Raw genomic sequence first — 17779 nt, 5'->3', positions numbered from 1 at the left:
CTTTTGCCCAGCCTACAACTAAAGTTCAAGAAGGCTTTTTTTCTCCTTCTTTTTTTCTTTTTGATCTAATCTATCCTGAATGGTTAGTATAGAAGTTTCATACATTAGTAGTTATAAAGATATACGCCGTATAATACTCTTTTCTGCTACACAAATAAATGTGTGAAAGATTAATTCTTTATCTTTGTCAAATAATTTGAATAGGGTTTTTACTCTTGTTAGTTAATAAACTTGAATTGATCACTAGAGGCCAGTCAAAACTGGCAAATATATCAAGTTTACATCAAATTCAAGAGCTTAAGAAAACAAAAAAAAAAAAGGTTGAGATTGTAGATTGATAAAATAATATATTGTTACATTAAAAAGATTATAAACTACTAAGGTAGTCTCATCTTCTTGATTTAGGATAAATTGCTTAGAGCACTTTTTTCCTTCCATGACAGATGAATCCCACATTTATTGTAGAGATGCCATTCTTGTTTGAGATCCTCCTCTAGCATCAATAATAAGCTTTCGGATCTTGAATTACCGTTGTAACAGCAAATCCTTCATGTAAAACACCCAAACAAGTTTCAGTGAAAGGAAAAAAAAAGGCAATATTAATTGCCAGTTTATAAAACCAAAAAGAAAAAAGTAAGGAAACAAAGCAGACAGAAAGCGGAAATTAAGATTGTACCTGTTTTTTTAGTTGCTCGAACAGTCCCAGCCAAGCGATTATTTGATACGTCCCTAAAGCACATATGTACAATTGGTGAGCTTTAACTATTTATTCTTCAATTCAACCAATGAGACGTTAACTAGATGGTCCTGAGATTCGTAGGTTCCTCTTAAACAAAATAGTGATAATAACTAGTGTTAGGCAAGAATTAGAATTTGTTAACATAAATATAGAGTGAAACATCTAGTGTCGGTTTGTGATTGTTGTTACAAGGAATTTGGATCACTAGCTAGAGCTTTTAGATAGGTACTCAATGAAAACATAATTTTGTCGTTTGGCAGCAAACTTGCATAATTGTTTCATGTGTTGATAATAAATTATTAAAATTTTTTAAATGGTATTTGCATCTTTATACATTTTATATTTGTACTAAAACAGTCAACTATTTTTAATTTTCAAAGCAAAAAAATGTTATCGAAAGAACTAACTTCGACCTTATGCTTAAAGTGCTTTTGACTTAAAGTTCTGTTCCTATATTCACGAAAGGACGTTTAAAAACAGTCCAAAGGTGAATATATCAAGCAGAAGTAGGAATATTCCTCCTCATCTTTTCGAGTGTGAAAGTTTATTAATGGAGATCCGGTACAAAATACAGCAATAATGTGTATGAAAATTTAGAGATGCACGGATATTGGCTCTAAGGACTTACAAAATCTGCAAGTGGCCATGGTTAATAAGTTGAACTATGCTGTCAGGTAACTTTCCAGATAACTTATTGCCGTTCAACCGCCTGCAGATCATACACCATTAAGCAGAAGACTACATCAAAAACAAAAATCAAAGGCGACTAAAGTTATCAAACGAAAAAGGCCCAAAATTAGAGAACTCATGAATTTGAATTCAAATCCCCAATTACCCCTCCCCGTTTCTTGAAATCCATATCTCCGCTACACCAAAAAAATGGCCCAGAGTTTAAATTAGCTACTACTACAATCATCCTAAACAAAAGGTCAGATTTCATTGTGCACTTTTTTTTTTCACACAGCAGATTTTAGAGTGTCATTTGAGTAAATAGTTAAAAATTACTGAGGTAGGATAACCAGGGGCACTGCTCACAAAAATCTTAAGGATCTCAAGTTGCCAAGAACTGCTGGGATTGAGCCGCTTAATCGATTATGATAGAGGTCCAAGCTTACAAGGTTTGTCAGGTTCCCTAATGCAGATGGAATTGCTCCACTGAGCTTATTACCATACACTTCCCTGCAATATTTTGACATCATCATTAAGATAACTCAATCAAGACGGTCGAATAAACATTTGATGTATGAAATTGATTAAAGTTGAAAGATCCAACTTTGCTATAGTATTCTCACAGATACTGAAGATTGGCCAAGAGTCCCAGCTGAGGTACAAGAGGTCCTGAAAGCCCCGCAACGCCAAGGTCCCTGCATTTTTTTCTATCCCTTTTAGTTTCTTGGTCTTTATCATTTTCACATAACAACAGTTTCGGATAATGAACTTGTTTTATCAGTATATAGCGCAGTAGTAGTTTTACTTTTCTAATTAGTCTGAAAATGGGATTTTTTTTTTTTTTGAAAGGAGGGGCTCGTAATTAATCATGGAAAACAGCGAGAAGATGAGAAAGCCTACACTCTTGTAACACTGTTCTCATCATTGCAGGTGACATGGAGCCAGGTGCATGGATTTACAAGTGTCGGATCCCAGCTTTGAAGGACATTATTTGGATCTGCCAAGCTGACCTTCCAAGCATTAAGTGCATCCCCTGTTAATGTGCCAACAAGCAAATTTGATCACAAATATTATTAGGATATAGGACCAAATAATTTGAAGTACCTGATAATGACTCGTGACAACTCATTTTAGCACAAAATTATGTTCATCTTGTTCTTTTTCTTGGAAAAGCAGGGGAAAGAAAACGATGGAAGTTGGACCTAATTCAGAACAAAATACTTCGTTTTATAACCCCAAAAAAAAAAAAAAAGCCATCTTTGTTTTAGGCTATATATAGTTAGGCAATAACAATGAAATTGGAAAAAGCAAAAAAATATCAAAGAAATTGTGCATGTTTAATTGATGATTATTGATACCTTCAGAGTTGCAATCTGCATATGCAATTGCAAGCGCAAAGACGAGTACAAAAATGGTCTTAGACCTCATTGATGAGTATTGTATTATACTGTAGTTTCTTGGTGTTTGATTCGTTTCCTTTGCCAGGCTCTATTAATACCTGTGTTTTCGCAAGCTTTTAATGGCTAGCATAAACATAATACTAAAGCTGACTTGGACTTTTGTTTGATCCACGTGATCTTGATGAAAATTCTGCGACAAGAACAGAGACCTTCTAGATAAGCTTCTAAATATTCAACACAAATATCTTCTAGATAAGCTTCTACATATTCAACACCTTTCACTAATGTAAAACCCTCGATGGTAAATAACTACATGACTTTGGTCCAGTGGCCATTAGAGGAGACATAAATCCCTCTTGAAGCGTAAGCTTTGAGGTTCTAATGTCCTGACCTATATATTCAGTAGGCAAGTTTGGAGGAATTTTAGTCTCCTATAAGTTTCTAAGGATCCGATTTGATCATTTTCTTTTATCATAGTCTGGGAGTAGCACTAGATTAATTGACATTTCGTAGAAAAAAGGGAAAAGGAAATAATCCGTGGTAAATAAATGTTGTGAAAGCATGGATTATGTTTTCTTTCCAACTTGAACAAATAATGATAATTATTGGACATCTTGGTTACGACAAATTCGGTTGTAATTAACAACAGGATGAGAGGCGGCATTGAATAATATGACTGAACCAGTCAATGCCTTGGAGTAAAAGGGACTATTTTGAAACGAAGAAAGTCCATCTCCGAGTTTCTTCCTTGCATGTTCCCAGAATGTGTCCAAAATAAAATACGCGGTCCATCAATCCGCAAATTTTCAAGACCACACAAATAAAATCAAACAATTCTATAAATTTAAGTCGGTCAACCACTGATATTTGGTTCAGTGGCCATCAAAAAAGAACTAAATTTCTCTTTCGAATGTAAATTGGAAATCCGATCTTAACTTGCATTGAAAAAAATTCAAGGAAAGTGTCAGAGCACTCTTTGATCTAATCATGTCTATATACCTGTTAAATTAGAGATTCGAAACCTATCTACAATGAAAAAAATTCAAAAGAAATGTCAAAATGCACTTTTGATCTAATCAATCTCGAAAACCTTCCTGTAGAATAGAATAAATTAAGTTACCATTATGAACAAAAAAAATTAAGTCAGTCTCGGTAAGTAGTCAGAGCCTGAAGTAAAAGGGACCACTTATTAATTGGAATTATATGTTTTGGATCATTGATAACTGAAACCAAGAAAGTCTATCTCCGAGTTCTCCCTTGCGTGTTCTTTCGAATGTGGACAAAATATGCTGTCCATCAATCCCCAAATTTTCAAGACCCGTTCAAACAAATGAAATCAGTCAATTCTACAAATTTAAGTCAGTCTTGTCTCTTCCTTTAAAAAAATCTGTTTTCTATGGCTCCTTTTTTTTTTTTTTTTTCTTTTTCAGGACACAAGGAAACTTCCGATGCAATCAACTAGGATTATTTCGCATATTGAGCATCTGACAGCATAGAATTGACCACATCATATGACACTTGAAAAGAATTAAATTAATCTCATGTGTTAAAGGTCTGGTGTTTGAATCTCTCTAACGCCCAATAAACGTGTGAGTAGTAGGACTCATGTGACTGCTCCCCTAAATCTCTAAGTATGGTTGCTGAACCTCTCCTAACAGTTTAAGCTTTTAGGCCAAGTGGTATCAGAGCCAGAACGTGAGAGAGGTGAAGTGTTAAAGATCTAGGGTTCGAATCTCTCTAGCGTCCAACAAACGTGTGAGTGGTAAGACTCATGTGACTGCTCCCCTAAACCTATAAGTACTGGGCCTCTGTGAGTAGTAGGACTCATGTGACTGCTCCCCTAAACCTATAAGTACTGGGCTGCTCCCCTAAACTTATAAGTACTGGACCTCTCCTAACAGCTTAAGCTTTTAAGATAGAAAAGGATACGTTTTTAACCATCCCCATGTGACTGCTCCCCTAAACCTATAAGTATTAGGCCTCTGTGAGTAGTAGGACTCATGTGACTGCTCCCCTAAACTTATAAGTACTGGGCCTCTCCTAACAGCTTAAGTTTTTAAGCTAGAAAAGGATACGTTTTTTATCATCCCCGTAATTTTGGGTTCAATTCTTCTCTTCTCTTTCCTATTTCTTAAATCCTATTCTTCCTTACCTAAAAAAAATGGTTTGTCTAACGAATGTCCATAAGACACTAGTTAAAATATATTTCAGATGTTATGTTTTTGAAAATATAAAATTAATAAAGGAAAATAAATAAATACAAGAGAGGGTAGGCAAGATTAAATAAGAAAATTATATAATTATATAAATACAAAAAAGAATAATAATTATCAATATGTGTATATATATATAGTAGGTTAGATAAATCATAATAAGGATATGTTTATGACAATCCTCCTATCAAAAAACCCCACCAGGTATGCATTAGTACAGTATTTTATTGAGGTGTAATCTAACCTTGATTTATCAACAAATGATCAACAGGATTTAAAGTCCACTAACTTGTTTAGAAATGAGGCGCGTTCACTTTCAGCCAACTTTATACTTTCTAGTCAGGCCATTAAAATGTGCATCTAATGTCGAATCAATTGCGAAATTTGCAACGTAATGATCAACATTGATCTATTAATTGGTCTTCATCTAATTGTTAAAGATGAGATCCCAGAATTTAGCGGTCTTCGATTCAAATTCCTTTTCCCCTCCTTGCTTCTTCTTAAATCCCGACCCTCTCTCGTTAAAAAGAGAGTTGATTAAAAAAAACCCACTAAAGGGTAGTCATAAGTTGATGTACATTCAATAAAATGGAAAATGCAGTTTTGATCCTTAATATTTAGTTTATGGACCAAATTGGATCCTAATATTTTGACTAAATAAATTTCGTCCCTAAAGTTTATTATTTTATGCAAATTTAAGACAATTGACAGAAATTTAACAATCCCAACAGTCAAAATCAATTTCCTATTCATCAACAATTTCGACTTTGCATTTTTTGTCCCCATTATTTAGATTTTGAACGGCTTTAATATCTTAAGTTTCAAACAATGATCATTGAGGTTGAGTATAAAATGAGATACAAATTAGATCAAAATTACTTTAGATTTGTATTAAAAATTCTAATTAAACTTTACTTTCTTCTTTTTTTATTTTATTTATTTATTTAATTATGCCATTAGTTTCTCACTTCTTTCTCCTCTTTTGCACACACACACACACACACACACACACATATATATATATTTGGTTTCAAATTAGGCATACTATCTATCATTTTGCATTATGAGTAACTAATTGATCATGAGTTCTATTACTTTTCAATCATATTTTGTTATTAAACACTTTATTGAATGAGCAATATACACTGTGTAAATTAAATTGATAGTCTAATAAACATGTTCTTTTTAAGGTGTATTTCAATAGGTTATCAATTAAGTTAAAAATGAAATACTTGCTTGAGTGCATCAGACCTATATTTTAGTTCTTCCTCATTAGCCTCAATTATGAAGTTCTGAATTCTAGACGTAGATAGTCCAATCTCTACAAGGACAACTGCTTCTGTACTATAAGTTAAAGTAAATGGGGTATCTTGGGTGTTCGGTATTGCCCGGAAGATACTTGAGAGTTCGTCTATCCATTCTATTTTAACTTGGTCAAGTTTGGATTTCAATCTTTGCAAGATAGTTCAGTTTGCATTCTCCACTTGATCATGAGCTTGTGGGTGGCCAATAGAAGTGAAATGTTATTGAAATTTCAATTCCAGACACCAATCATGGAACGGATTTTTAGCAAGTTGCTTTTTCAATATCAGAGATCAAAACACAATGTTTGCCAAAGTGGCGTACAATATTCTTCCAAAAAAACTTCTAATTGCTCTTCCTGTGATAGAAATAAGTGGTTCGGCATCCATCCACTTAGTAAAGTAGTCTACTATCACTAATAAGTACTCATAGCCCCCAGGGGTTCAAGAAAAAGGGCCAAGTAGGTCAATCCCCCACTAAGCAAATGTCCATCGACTATAAGTTGATATCAACTCCTGAGTTTGCATATGATGAATTGGGGGATGCATTTGGTAGGGCTTCATTTCGTTGCCAATTCAACAATATCTACAAAGACTATGGGCCGATAATAGCCAAGTAACATGCATTTCTTCACCATCATTCTTGACCCAAGGAGATTTCCACAAATCCCCTTGTGGATTTTCCTTAAGATAGTTTCTCTCTTATGAGGCAATGTATTTTAACTGAGGAGACAAATAAGATTTACAATATAGAGTACCTTGAAAGATGGCATGCCTGGTAACTCTGAATTCATGTTTTTGAGCTACACCTCCATCCTTAGGAGTAGTTCCTATTAATAGGTAATTGATTATTGGATCCATCCAAGAGCTTAGCTCAGCAATCATTTTATGTCCTAATATTCATATCCACAATGCTTGATAATCTCCACCAATAATTCTTTCGTTAAATGGGCAAAGAATGAAGAAACTAACTTGGATAAGGCATCTGTCCTTTCATTTGAGATCGACGAATTTATTGAATCTTAAAGTTTATGAACTACTTGATCATATCTTTCACCTTTACCAAGCATTTTTCATTGGTTCTTCCTTTGCTTCACATTCCCCTTTCACCTAGTTCATCACTAGATAAGAATTATTGAATCACTATGTATCTTGAGAGAATCAGCACCTATCAGATGTCCCCCAAGCTATTCTCATTCTAGTTATAAGAGTTTGGTACTCTGGCTCATTGTTGTAGGGGAGTGATTAATTGATGACTTCCTGCAAACGCACAGAGTCGATCATAGTAATAATTCATTTAGAGTATTCTGGAGGTCAAACCTACATAAGGACGAGTTCATTTTCTATACTTTAATTATTATTATTAAAAATAATAAAAATTCAAATTGAAAGGATTTTTACTCACTAATCAAGAAATAGAATAAATAATTACATCAAATAAAATAAAGGTGAGAAAACAATTGGCAAGGGACTAGGGTATCAGATATTGATCTAGAGTTTGAATTAATTATCTAGTTATTTTCTTAACAAAGCAAGAACATATCACATGCAATTATCTTAGATTATCTCTCAATGCATCTAAGTTATGTCACATTTCTCTCGAGATCATAAGCATTTAGTTAAACCCTATAAGATCTTAGGTGATATAATTACGTCATACAAACCCTAACCAAGTCTCATGATTAACCTAAGTATGTTTATCTATCTAGTACACAGTTATATATCTCTTCTCAGTTTGATACAAAACCTAAACGCATGTCTATAGTGGCCAATCACAAACATATAATTAAATCAAGATAAATAAATCAAAGTAAAAGTTAAGAATTTAACTAAGATAAATAACCAAATCTTCTTCACAAAACCCTAACCCTAGGAATAATTTAGTTCAACATATTCAAAAATCAAGAATTCAAAGAAAACATACAATTAAGAAGATAAAAGGAAAGAAAACTTCTTAATTTTCCTTGCTTTGATCTTCATCTTGATCTTCCTCTTTGATTCTTCCAGGCTTCCTCAATCTCTCAAGAAAAGAAGATGTAAAAAGGATGAACTAATGCTAACCCAATGTTTTCTTTCCCTTAAAACGTCCTAGATAGCCCCTATTTATAATTTGTTAAAGTCGTATCCAAATGGGGTAGGATTGGGCTTATTGGAGCTAAAAAAACAACATTTTCGAGCATTTTTTCAATGAACTCCAACTTAAACTCCGGCCTAATCTCTGGAGATAGAGTTGGGATCAGCAAAACTCTGGTGTGATAACCAAACTAATAGTCGACACTAGTTATAACTGATCTGCAGATGGATTGCATGGATCCTTTTTAAAGCCAAAAAACTCTATCAACAAGGTCAAATTATCTCTTTCTCAAAACATGAAAGTTCTGGCCTTTGAATTAGATTTCGAATGCCACCATAATCATGTCATTTGGAGGTTTGGACACTGAGATATTCCCAAAATACTAAGAATAGATCAGACAAGCATTGCAACAAAACTATGCTTCAATATTTTGAATTTTGGCTATGAAAACATGAGAACTGGATTTTGATGTCTCATAAGAATTGTAGATAATTCTCTTAGTTTCAAAATGAATCAAGAATCATTTCAATTCAATTTTTGTAACTCAAGTTATTGCCAAAATGCCGCAACATGGCACTCCTGCCAGACCCTTTTCTCTTGACCTTTTCTTCTTCCATTGCTCCTTCACGCCACGTTTTTTGTCCATTTTCTCTCCAATTAAGCTATTCACCTATTAGAACTGATAACTGCATATTTTGAGTGTTTTTAGTGTATTTTATTATTTAGTTTTGGTGTGTTTTAAATACTTTTATAGCTAATTAACTAGGATTCTAGTGAAAATATGTATTTTATGGTTAAAATATGAAAATTGCATTTCTATGAATTTTAATGGTGAAAACTTTGTATTTTTGTAGGTTTAATGATTCAATCATCAATTGGAGTGAATTGAGAAGATAATTAGATGATTATTGATGATTTGAAGTAATTTAAAAAAGACATGAAGTGCAAAATAATCAAATGATGAAATGCAAGTTTTTCAGCTTTGACACCTTGTGATGTTTTGGCTATAGCTTGAGATACAAGTATTGAATTGAGATGATTCTTGTACCATTTGAAACTAAGAGATAGATCTGCATTTGTATGAAGACGTTGAAATCTAATTCAATCATTTTCATTGTCAAAATATCGAAATACAGAAGTGCAATTTCACTATCGAAAGCTGAAACAGAGTTCTGACTAGTTGAGGGCATTTTGGTTGTTTCTCGGTCCACAGAGCTCCAAATTGAATGATTTTTTATGCATTTGAAAGCTAACTCAAAGGAATACAATTTCATATTTTATACAAGGGCAAGTTCAGCCTCCATCATCAAAAAAATATCAGTTGAAGTTGGACAAAAAACAGAGCAAGGATGAATTCTACCCAGAAAGTACAAACCTGCAAAAGAGAAAACGTGGGATACAATACGCCACCTAAGGTCGCGTATTCTAGTTTTTCTGCTGCAACTTGTTTTGCAATTTGTTTTGCAACTTATTTTGCATTCACACAACCTTTCCAACTCATTTACAACTCAGAATTTTAGCTGTGACGAAGAAGAGTGTGGAAACTTGGAGAACAACTCTTTGTGAGTTCAAAAGTCAACTTTGCCAACTAAGAAACAACTCACCTTGAGCTTGAATTTTCTATAAATAGCAGCCTTTGGAAACTATTTTCACAACTTTGGAAGGCTAGAGAAACTCACCAAAAATGTAGTCTTCACTAGAATTTCCTTAGTTCATTATTTAGAGTAGTATAGTATAGTTAGTGTAGTTTATCCTTTTTGTATTTGTAGTTAGATGTGGATGAAGAATTGGAGAGCAAAGATGGAGAGTTAGAACTCATGTGACAAGGGTGATTTCTCCCCTATCACTTTCTTTTTTGTATTTGATTTCATGTTTAACTATAATATAAGTTTGGATCTTGTTTTTCATGTTTTGTTAAAGTTTATGTCTAGAGTTATGGATGAACTTTCTATATCTTGTTAGTGATGTTTATTTGGTTATTTGATGGTATTATTTTGAGTAAGTTATTTATCACTTTTGCTTATCTAATCATGATTAACCGGCCATTAATTGTGATAATCTTAAGGTGTTAAGTTTGTGTAGACACCAAATTTTTATTTTTATTTATTTTATTATTTTATTTTTATTATCCACGTTTGCTCATTAGTCTTTTAATTTTATTTTTAGGCTTTTTTAGGAATAAAAAAAAAGAAGAAAAGGTTCACAAAATACATTTTCTTTTAGCATTTTTGTTTATCTTGTTTTATTTTTATTATTTATATTAAAAAAAGGGAAAAAAAGCAAAAACGTAAGAGGAAAAATTGCAGTTGGTAGGAAAGAGATCCAATGGCTCAAGTTCTGATACAAAAAACCCACCCTTCATCCTCACCTTTGAGGTGAGGGTTTTAGGAACCTGGGGTTCCTATAAATAGTATAAGGGGCGGCTGGAAAAGAGAGAGGGTGAGATAGGAAAGGAACCAAAGAGAGAAGAGAGTAGAGAAAGAGCAAAAGCGGCGGCTGAGTGAGGGAAACCGGGGGAAGAGTGAAAAACAGAAATAAAAAGCGAGAAAAGGAAACCAGGAACGACTACGGCCTGAAAGGAGGAAGCAAAAGGAAGAAAAGAAGTTGCCGGGGGGGGGGGGGAAGAACTGAGAAAGGAAGCTGCAAGTGGAAGAGCAAGGAAGAAACTATGAGGGTTTTCAGAAATCAACTTCTGTTCATTTTCTTTGGACTCAACCTTGCCCAAGAATCATCATCAGGTAATCATAACTCCATTTCTTGTTCATTCTAATTCTTGAAGAAAGCATAATACATGAAATCTGTGCCTTTTGGGTTCTTATTATTGCTTGGCATGACTTTGCCTTTCGAAGGATAATTTTATCTGGGGTGGGAGATCTGAGGTATTAATCTCAATACGTTATGCGGGTTGTTGATGGGGATGTGGTTCTTATGGGATTTAATTGATGGCCATGTGAATCTGGTTCAAATGTTGCCATTATTCTGGAGATTGAATGTGTTTCTGCTGTTTTCTTGCGTTTTCTCTTGCATTTTGCAGGCCAAAGTTATTTCTTTTTTTTTGCCGTTTACCTGTATTCTAGGTGTATACATGTTAGATGGTCTTTCTGCTCTTACCATTTGGTTTCTAAAATCTGTTTTTCACCCAAGAAACAACTATATCTGCTCTTGGTTGCATTCCATCTAATGTTTTCTGTTTCGTGGCTGGGTTTCGTTATTTGAGGAAGGTTGGGTTTTATTTCGATTTTGGTTGAAGAGATTGTGGGTTTGGCCTGGGTTTGGGGATAGAAGTTTGGGATTTTTCCTATGCGGGTTTATCAGAGGAAGCGTGAGTTTTTCTTTTGATTAAGTTTATGGCTGTTTGAATGTGTTGAACAAAGTAAACCCAGCAACCAGAAAATGAAGAAAGCTTCATTCGATGTATGCATAATTATGTTATTAAAAATGGCCTGAACATATTTTTCTGCTAAATTTCTTTGCTGCATTTTTGTTATTCTTGTTCTTGGGTCTGAAATCTGCGTTTGGAAATGAAAGTGCAGCAGGTTCTTGTTGCAGCAGTTTCATCTGTAAGCCTGCATGAAAGTTTTAAAGAGTTTGCATGGTTTCCTTCTATGCTTGTTGCTTGTTTGCATTATGATACTGTTGTAGCTGTTTCCTAGTCTAAAGCTTTGATGTTTGGTTGAAAAATACCTAACTCATTCTCGGTTGCCGAAGCTCCATAGCATAGGAAGGTAGTTACAGGAACTTGTTTCTTTCCAGACTTTCGCATGGTTTTTGCATGCAAAATAACTTCTAAAAATTACAAATCAACCTCACATGTTTCTCCTCGTTCTATGAAGGCCCAATTAGGTTCTGATTTCTTGCAATTTGGTCCTTGGTATCTTAATTTTTCAACTTCATTGCTTGATTGCTTCAATTAACTACTCTGCTTTGTTTAAATTGCACTTAATTCATGAGTTTAAGGTTTTTATGACCAAGTGAGATCGTGTTTGCATATTTTTCTTTAATTTTCTCCAAATAAATTGGTGCCTTGACCTTTTCTTTTATTTTGGAGGATAAATAAGTGTTTTCACTCCATTAGGGTCCAACTCAAGGGAAGTACATTCTATCCCTTATTTCTCACATTATTTGATCCTACGTGCCCTATGTGATGTTACGTGCTTAATTGCATGCCTCTTAAATGTTTTATTATTTATTGATTTATTTCATTTATTTATTTATTCGCTTTATTGGCTTTAGTTGGTATATTTATTTTTAGTTCAATTTTGATCATTTGAAAGGCACTTGAATGCCAAATTTGTAATAGTTAGGTATTTATTTTATTTATTTATTTATTTCCCCTTTTAGATTGTAGTAAGGTTCCCCGAATGTAATAGTTAGGACTCTATTTGTTTTATTTGCCTTGTGTGTTTTTGCATGCCTATGTGTTATATGTTACTCGCTTTCCTAGGGTCTTGCATCTAGATACCATGCTTATGTGTTATGTGCTATATGTGATTTATGTGTTTACATGCTTTTATTAGGTCTTATATGATTTATTTGATTGTAACCGATGTGTGACGTCACCGCACTAGTCCAATGCTAGTTGTGGTCAATTTCTCAAATCCACACTAGTCCAACGCTAGTTGTGGCCCTTCATTCCGATTTTTCACTAGTCCAACGCTAGTGAGAACTCATAGACACGGGCTAGTCCAATGCTAAACCCTTAAGGACCTACCTCGCTAGATCATGTTTGTATGATTACATTACATGTCATGCATATTTTTCCATTTTTAGGATTCTTATCATTTTCACATAATATTTTCCCTAATAAAAATATCCCTTACCCCTATGTACATATAACATATAGATTTACATCTCATTTAGGAAATTAGGGGTAGATTAGTCCATCTTGTTTTATTAGATTAGGGATAACCCCTTGAGTATGGGATATGAACGAGTTTGGCTTTCTAACCTTAGCACGCTCGTATTCCCTCTATTAAAGGGAAAATTGGGTCACGAACATTAGTCCCCCGTGCCCGTTATGATGCATCCCTTTAGGTCATGTATATTTGTATACTATTATATTTCTTTTCTTTTCTTAGAGTCTCATATTTTTGCATTACTCGTGATCTTTCCAAAGAGTCCACATTGGGCATCACAATCAATGTGATTGGCACCAATTGAGTTTTGAAGAGAAATTTCGACCCCCTGATACTCTCTTAGGTCTAGGGTTTGCATTCATATAGAACATCCAAATGTGATAAATCTTAAGGGTAAAATAAGAAAATTTTTGGCTAAATCACGCAACTAGCCTTGGTTAGGTTGAAAGGGTGCCTTGGATTCTTATCCTTGCCTTCCGTTTCTTCAAATGTGACTCCCGAATCTTTTTCTCTGATTTACGTAAACTAGGAGTCGTTTAAAAGGGGTTTTTCTACTTTTTCCTTTGGAAAATTCATTTTTAGGTGACTTGGTACACCTTAACTCTATACCAAGTGGCGACTCCGATTTTGTTTTAAAAATCTCTTTTTAAACTATTATTTTGGGTCAAATCATCGCATTTCAAGTCCCATTTAGACCCGTGCTCTTTATTCATTTTTCGAATCAAAAATTCACTTTTTAAACCATTTATTTTTTTTAAAAAATGGGGCGCGACAACTTGCAATGAGAATTGAAATTTAACACTAGTTTGAGAAAGTGATAAATCTAGGGAGTTCACTCACGAGAGTAAAGAAGCACATATGTGACTTTGGTGACTTGTTTCATGTAATTTCATAGAAAAAATGAACTTGTAATTAATTTCATGATCAGGAGAGTAGGTATGGCTTAATTACAAGTATAGTTGATTCACTACGAGAGTAGGTTTTACATACATAAAGAAATTACGCCATAACTAGTTAAGATAATAGCATTCACTTAATCAGTAACTTCATTTGCAAGAATAGTAAGGAATTCCATACCTCTAGAAGTTTTCTATTGTATTTTTGTTACTTTTATAGTGTAGATTCAATTTTTTTGCACTTATGATAGTCTAAATAATAAGGGAGTTTAAAAATCACTGGTAATCGAAAATCTTTCCTGTGGGTTCGACTCTTAATACCCTATACAAAATCGCAACTTGTATACTTGCGAAAAATCGTATGTAGGGTATTTAAGATGTTATAAATGTAAAACATAACTGTGGAATGAGCTAATTAATATATGTATATCCCGCACTCGTCAAGAACAATATGAGAGCAAAATTAAGTAGTCTCTACTCAAAATAAAGCTCAAATAATAGAGTTGATTAGCAACTTATACATCAAAATGTATTACAAATTACACCCTATCAAATTTCCCCAAACTTGGTCCATGCTTGTCCTCAAAAATGAGAACAAAATCCATTAAACACAAACAATGACTATATTCAAGGCTTATTATTGTTAAAGCAACAATTATGAACAAGTGTCAAATTCTAATGATGACAGCCAAAGAGATACTTCTGCAGTTAGCTTTTAATACCATCATCCCTTTCAATTTTGACTAACTAAACTACGGATATAAAATATTTATCCAACCTTTCCCTATAAATGATCCAATCATTAACCAAAATCTCGAATACATAACCACATGGATCCACAGACTAGTATCATAATCCACATATTATTTTCCTCTTTTTTCTTCTTTTCAAACTTCTCTGCAAATTCCCCAAACTTAAGTTTTTGTCACATTTGACAAAGGGAATACTCTTAATTCTTAACCGTTCAAGCCTTTTAACACGAACTTCAATATCTTCCAAATGAAAAAACCCAGTTACTCATTTTTTTACTGCTTAAGAATCACATACTCATAAACATCGCCACTTTTTGATGTGAAAGACGACATTTTTAGGTAAAGACCCCTAGTTACTAGGCAGCAGCAACAACCGACGAAGTATAGATCAACTTAATAAAATAAGTATACAAGCACAAACATGAACATAAAAACCTGCTTCATTTCCCAATAATATAGAGAACTAAAAGTAATAATTAGGCCAAATTCACAAGAAAAATGCTAGAATAATATTTACAATACCTAGAAAAGTTAGCCAAAATTGAAAAAGTTTTAAAATACCAAGTATTAACCAAAGAGTACTCTAAAACAATACCATTCAACACTTAACACATTCATAAATGCATAACCTTAATAGTAATAATACTTGAAATATAAGTGATTTCATATTAGGGAATGGACAATAAGAATAAAAATTTTGAAAATTTTAACCAAAAATTTCACTTTACCTTTTACCACCATAATTTAATTCCCCAGTCCTCAATGTTGGGGATAAAAATAAAGAACAAATAACAAGAAAAGAGATGAAAGTGAAATTTCCCTGATAATAAATGAATTCCAATGACCAAACGGAGTGGGCGGGGAGTTGCAAGTTACTATCAAATAATCAAGCTTGAGAAACAATTCTACCAAAACAAAAAGAACAAGTGAACACTATAAATAGGGGTTAAACATACCGCCATATTACCCAAACACAATATTAAAATATCAAGTAACTAAACACCATCACTAAACCCAAAACAATATTAAGCGAAATTAAATTTAATTTAAATGAAAGTCGGGTTGCCTCTGATAAGTGTTAAATTTAACGCCTTTAACCAAACATAGCTAGAGAAGATTAAGACAGAAAATATGGCTTGGATAATTTCATAGCTTCCTTAGCATGTGCCTACAATTCTACATAATTTTCCACATCTCCATTGCACTTTTCGATCATTGAAGAAGAATATGCACGATGATTTTGCAAGGGAATGACTCCTAATCCTATTCTAATACATATCTCTCAACATACAAATCATTAGATGCAGTGATACAAGAACAAATCTCGAATAATTTCATAGCTTCCTTAGCATGTGCCTACAATTCTACATAATTTTCCACATCTCCATTGCACGATCATTGAAGAAGAATATGCACGATGATTTTGCAAGGGAATGACTCCTAATCCTACTCTAATACATATCTCTCAACATACAAATCATTAGATGTAGTAATACAAGAACAAATATCATCATATGAAGGATATTTTAAGGGTTCAAAAATATTAAATTCCTCATTTTCTTTACCAACCCTTAAAGTTAACTTTACCAACCCTTAAAGTTAACTTTCCTTCTAATAAATCAATATTAGCCCATTCCACAACCAAAAATCCTCTACCAAGAATGACAGGAATAGAAATATCTTCTTCATATCAAGAACTAGAAAATTAGTAGGAAGATAAAATTTAACAACTTTTACTAGTAAATCCTCTATAATGCATATTAAAAATCGAACTGAATGGTCAACCAATTAAAGAATCACCTAAGTAGGCACTAGGTTAGCTAACTTCAATTTCCTAAAAAAAATGATAAGGGCATCAAATTAACACTAAATCCAAGGTCACATAAACATTTATCAATAAGAATATGTTCAAATTGATAAGGCACAATAAAACTCCATGGACCTTTCATCTTAATTGGAAGATGATTTGAATCACTGCACTGCATTCCTCAGTAAGAGACACCTCTACAAAGTCTTCTAATTTCTTTTTATTAGACACAATCTCCTTTAAGAACTTTGCATAAGTAGGGATGTTTGCCAAAACTACAACAACAAAAAAAAAAGGCATATGGACTTGTAGCTTCTTAAGCATATCCACAAACTTCTAATACAGCTCATCAATTGCATTTTTCTTAAGCTTTTGCAGGAAGGGAATAGGTGGCATGTAAGCTTTTACTTCAGTCAACTTCATACGTTGATCATTTTCACCCTTTTTGGCCTCCTCAATTTTCTCACTTCAATCATCCACTTTAATCTCATATTTCTTCTCAAGTACCAGATTTACTTTAGCTACTGGATCATCCAACACTTTCTCCAAGCAAAGGGATATTGACATTGTACCTTCTTTTGGGTTCACTTCAGTAGTACAGGGAAATTTACTTGGCTCACTTTTAGTTAGGGCCTTAGCCAATTGGCCTACTTGTCTCTCCAAACTTTGAATAGAAGTTTGTTGAGATTGAGCTATTTGCTTCATTTTCTGCATATATTGCAACATCATGTCTTTGACACACAGTTTCTTTTCTTGAACAAGTGGAGGCAAATACTGAGATCTCAACAGCTAACCTAGAAACCTAGGTGGTCCCATAATGATGATCCCTTGATTTCTTCAAGATAAATTAAGGAGATTTCTCCACCCCTCATTATATCTATGTATTGGAAAAGAGGTCATTCATTTGCTGCAATTTTGGTCCACTATATACTCTAGCAAATTTCATATCTTCCAGCATAGCAGGGACTCTCTGTTGCAATAGTCTGCACTTGTATGCCTATACGTATTGCAATTAGAACACGGTTATGGAGACTGAGTTTTGCCTTTTATCAATAACTGCATCTGATGCATG

At 33.6% G+C, this 17779-nt stretch overlaps 1 protein-coding gene across 1 annotated transcript; it reads right to left on the bottom strand.

Moving 5' to 3' along the window:
* Positions 1-310: 310 nt before the first annotated feature.
* On the bottom strand, positions 311-2920 carry LOC113714874 (leucine-rich repeat protein 1-like). The gene is made up of 7 exons (XM_027239003.2): positions 2767-2920; positions 2309-2441; positions 2032-2103; positions 1775-1918; positions 1368-1448; positions 677-729; positions 311-546 (listed from the first exon to the last, which is right to left on the bottom strand). The coding sequence occupies exons 1-7, from the start codon at positions 2834-2836 to the stop codon at positions 500-502; spliced, it is 600 nt and encodes a 199-aa protein (XP_027094804.1). The 5' UTR covers positions 2837-2920; the 3' UTR covers positions 311-499.
* Positions 2921-17779: the final 14859 nt, after the last annotated feature.

Source organism: Coffea arabica, chromosome 10c, assembly GCF_036785885.1.
Source record: "Coffea arabica cultivar ET-39 chromosome 10c, Coffea Arabica ET-39 HiFi, whole genome shotgun sequence".
Lineage (NCBI taxonomy): Eukaryota > Viridiplantae > Streptophyta > Magnoliopsida > Gentianales > Rubiaceae > Coffea > Coffea arabica.
The sequence above is the reverse complement of the archived record's forward strand: the minus strand, read 5'-3'. Positions and strand labels throughout refer to the sequence as shown.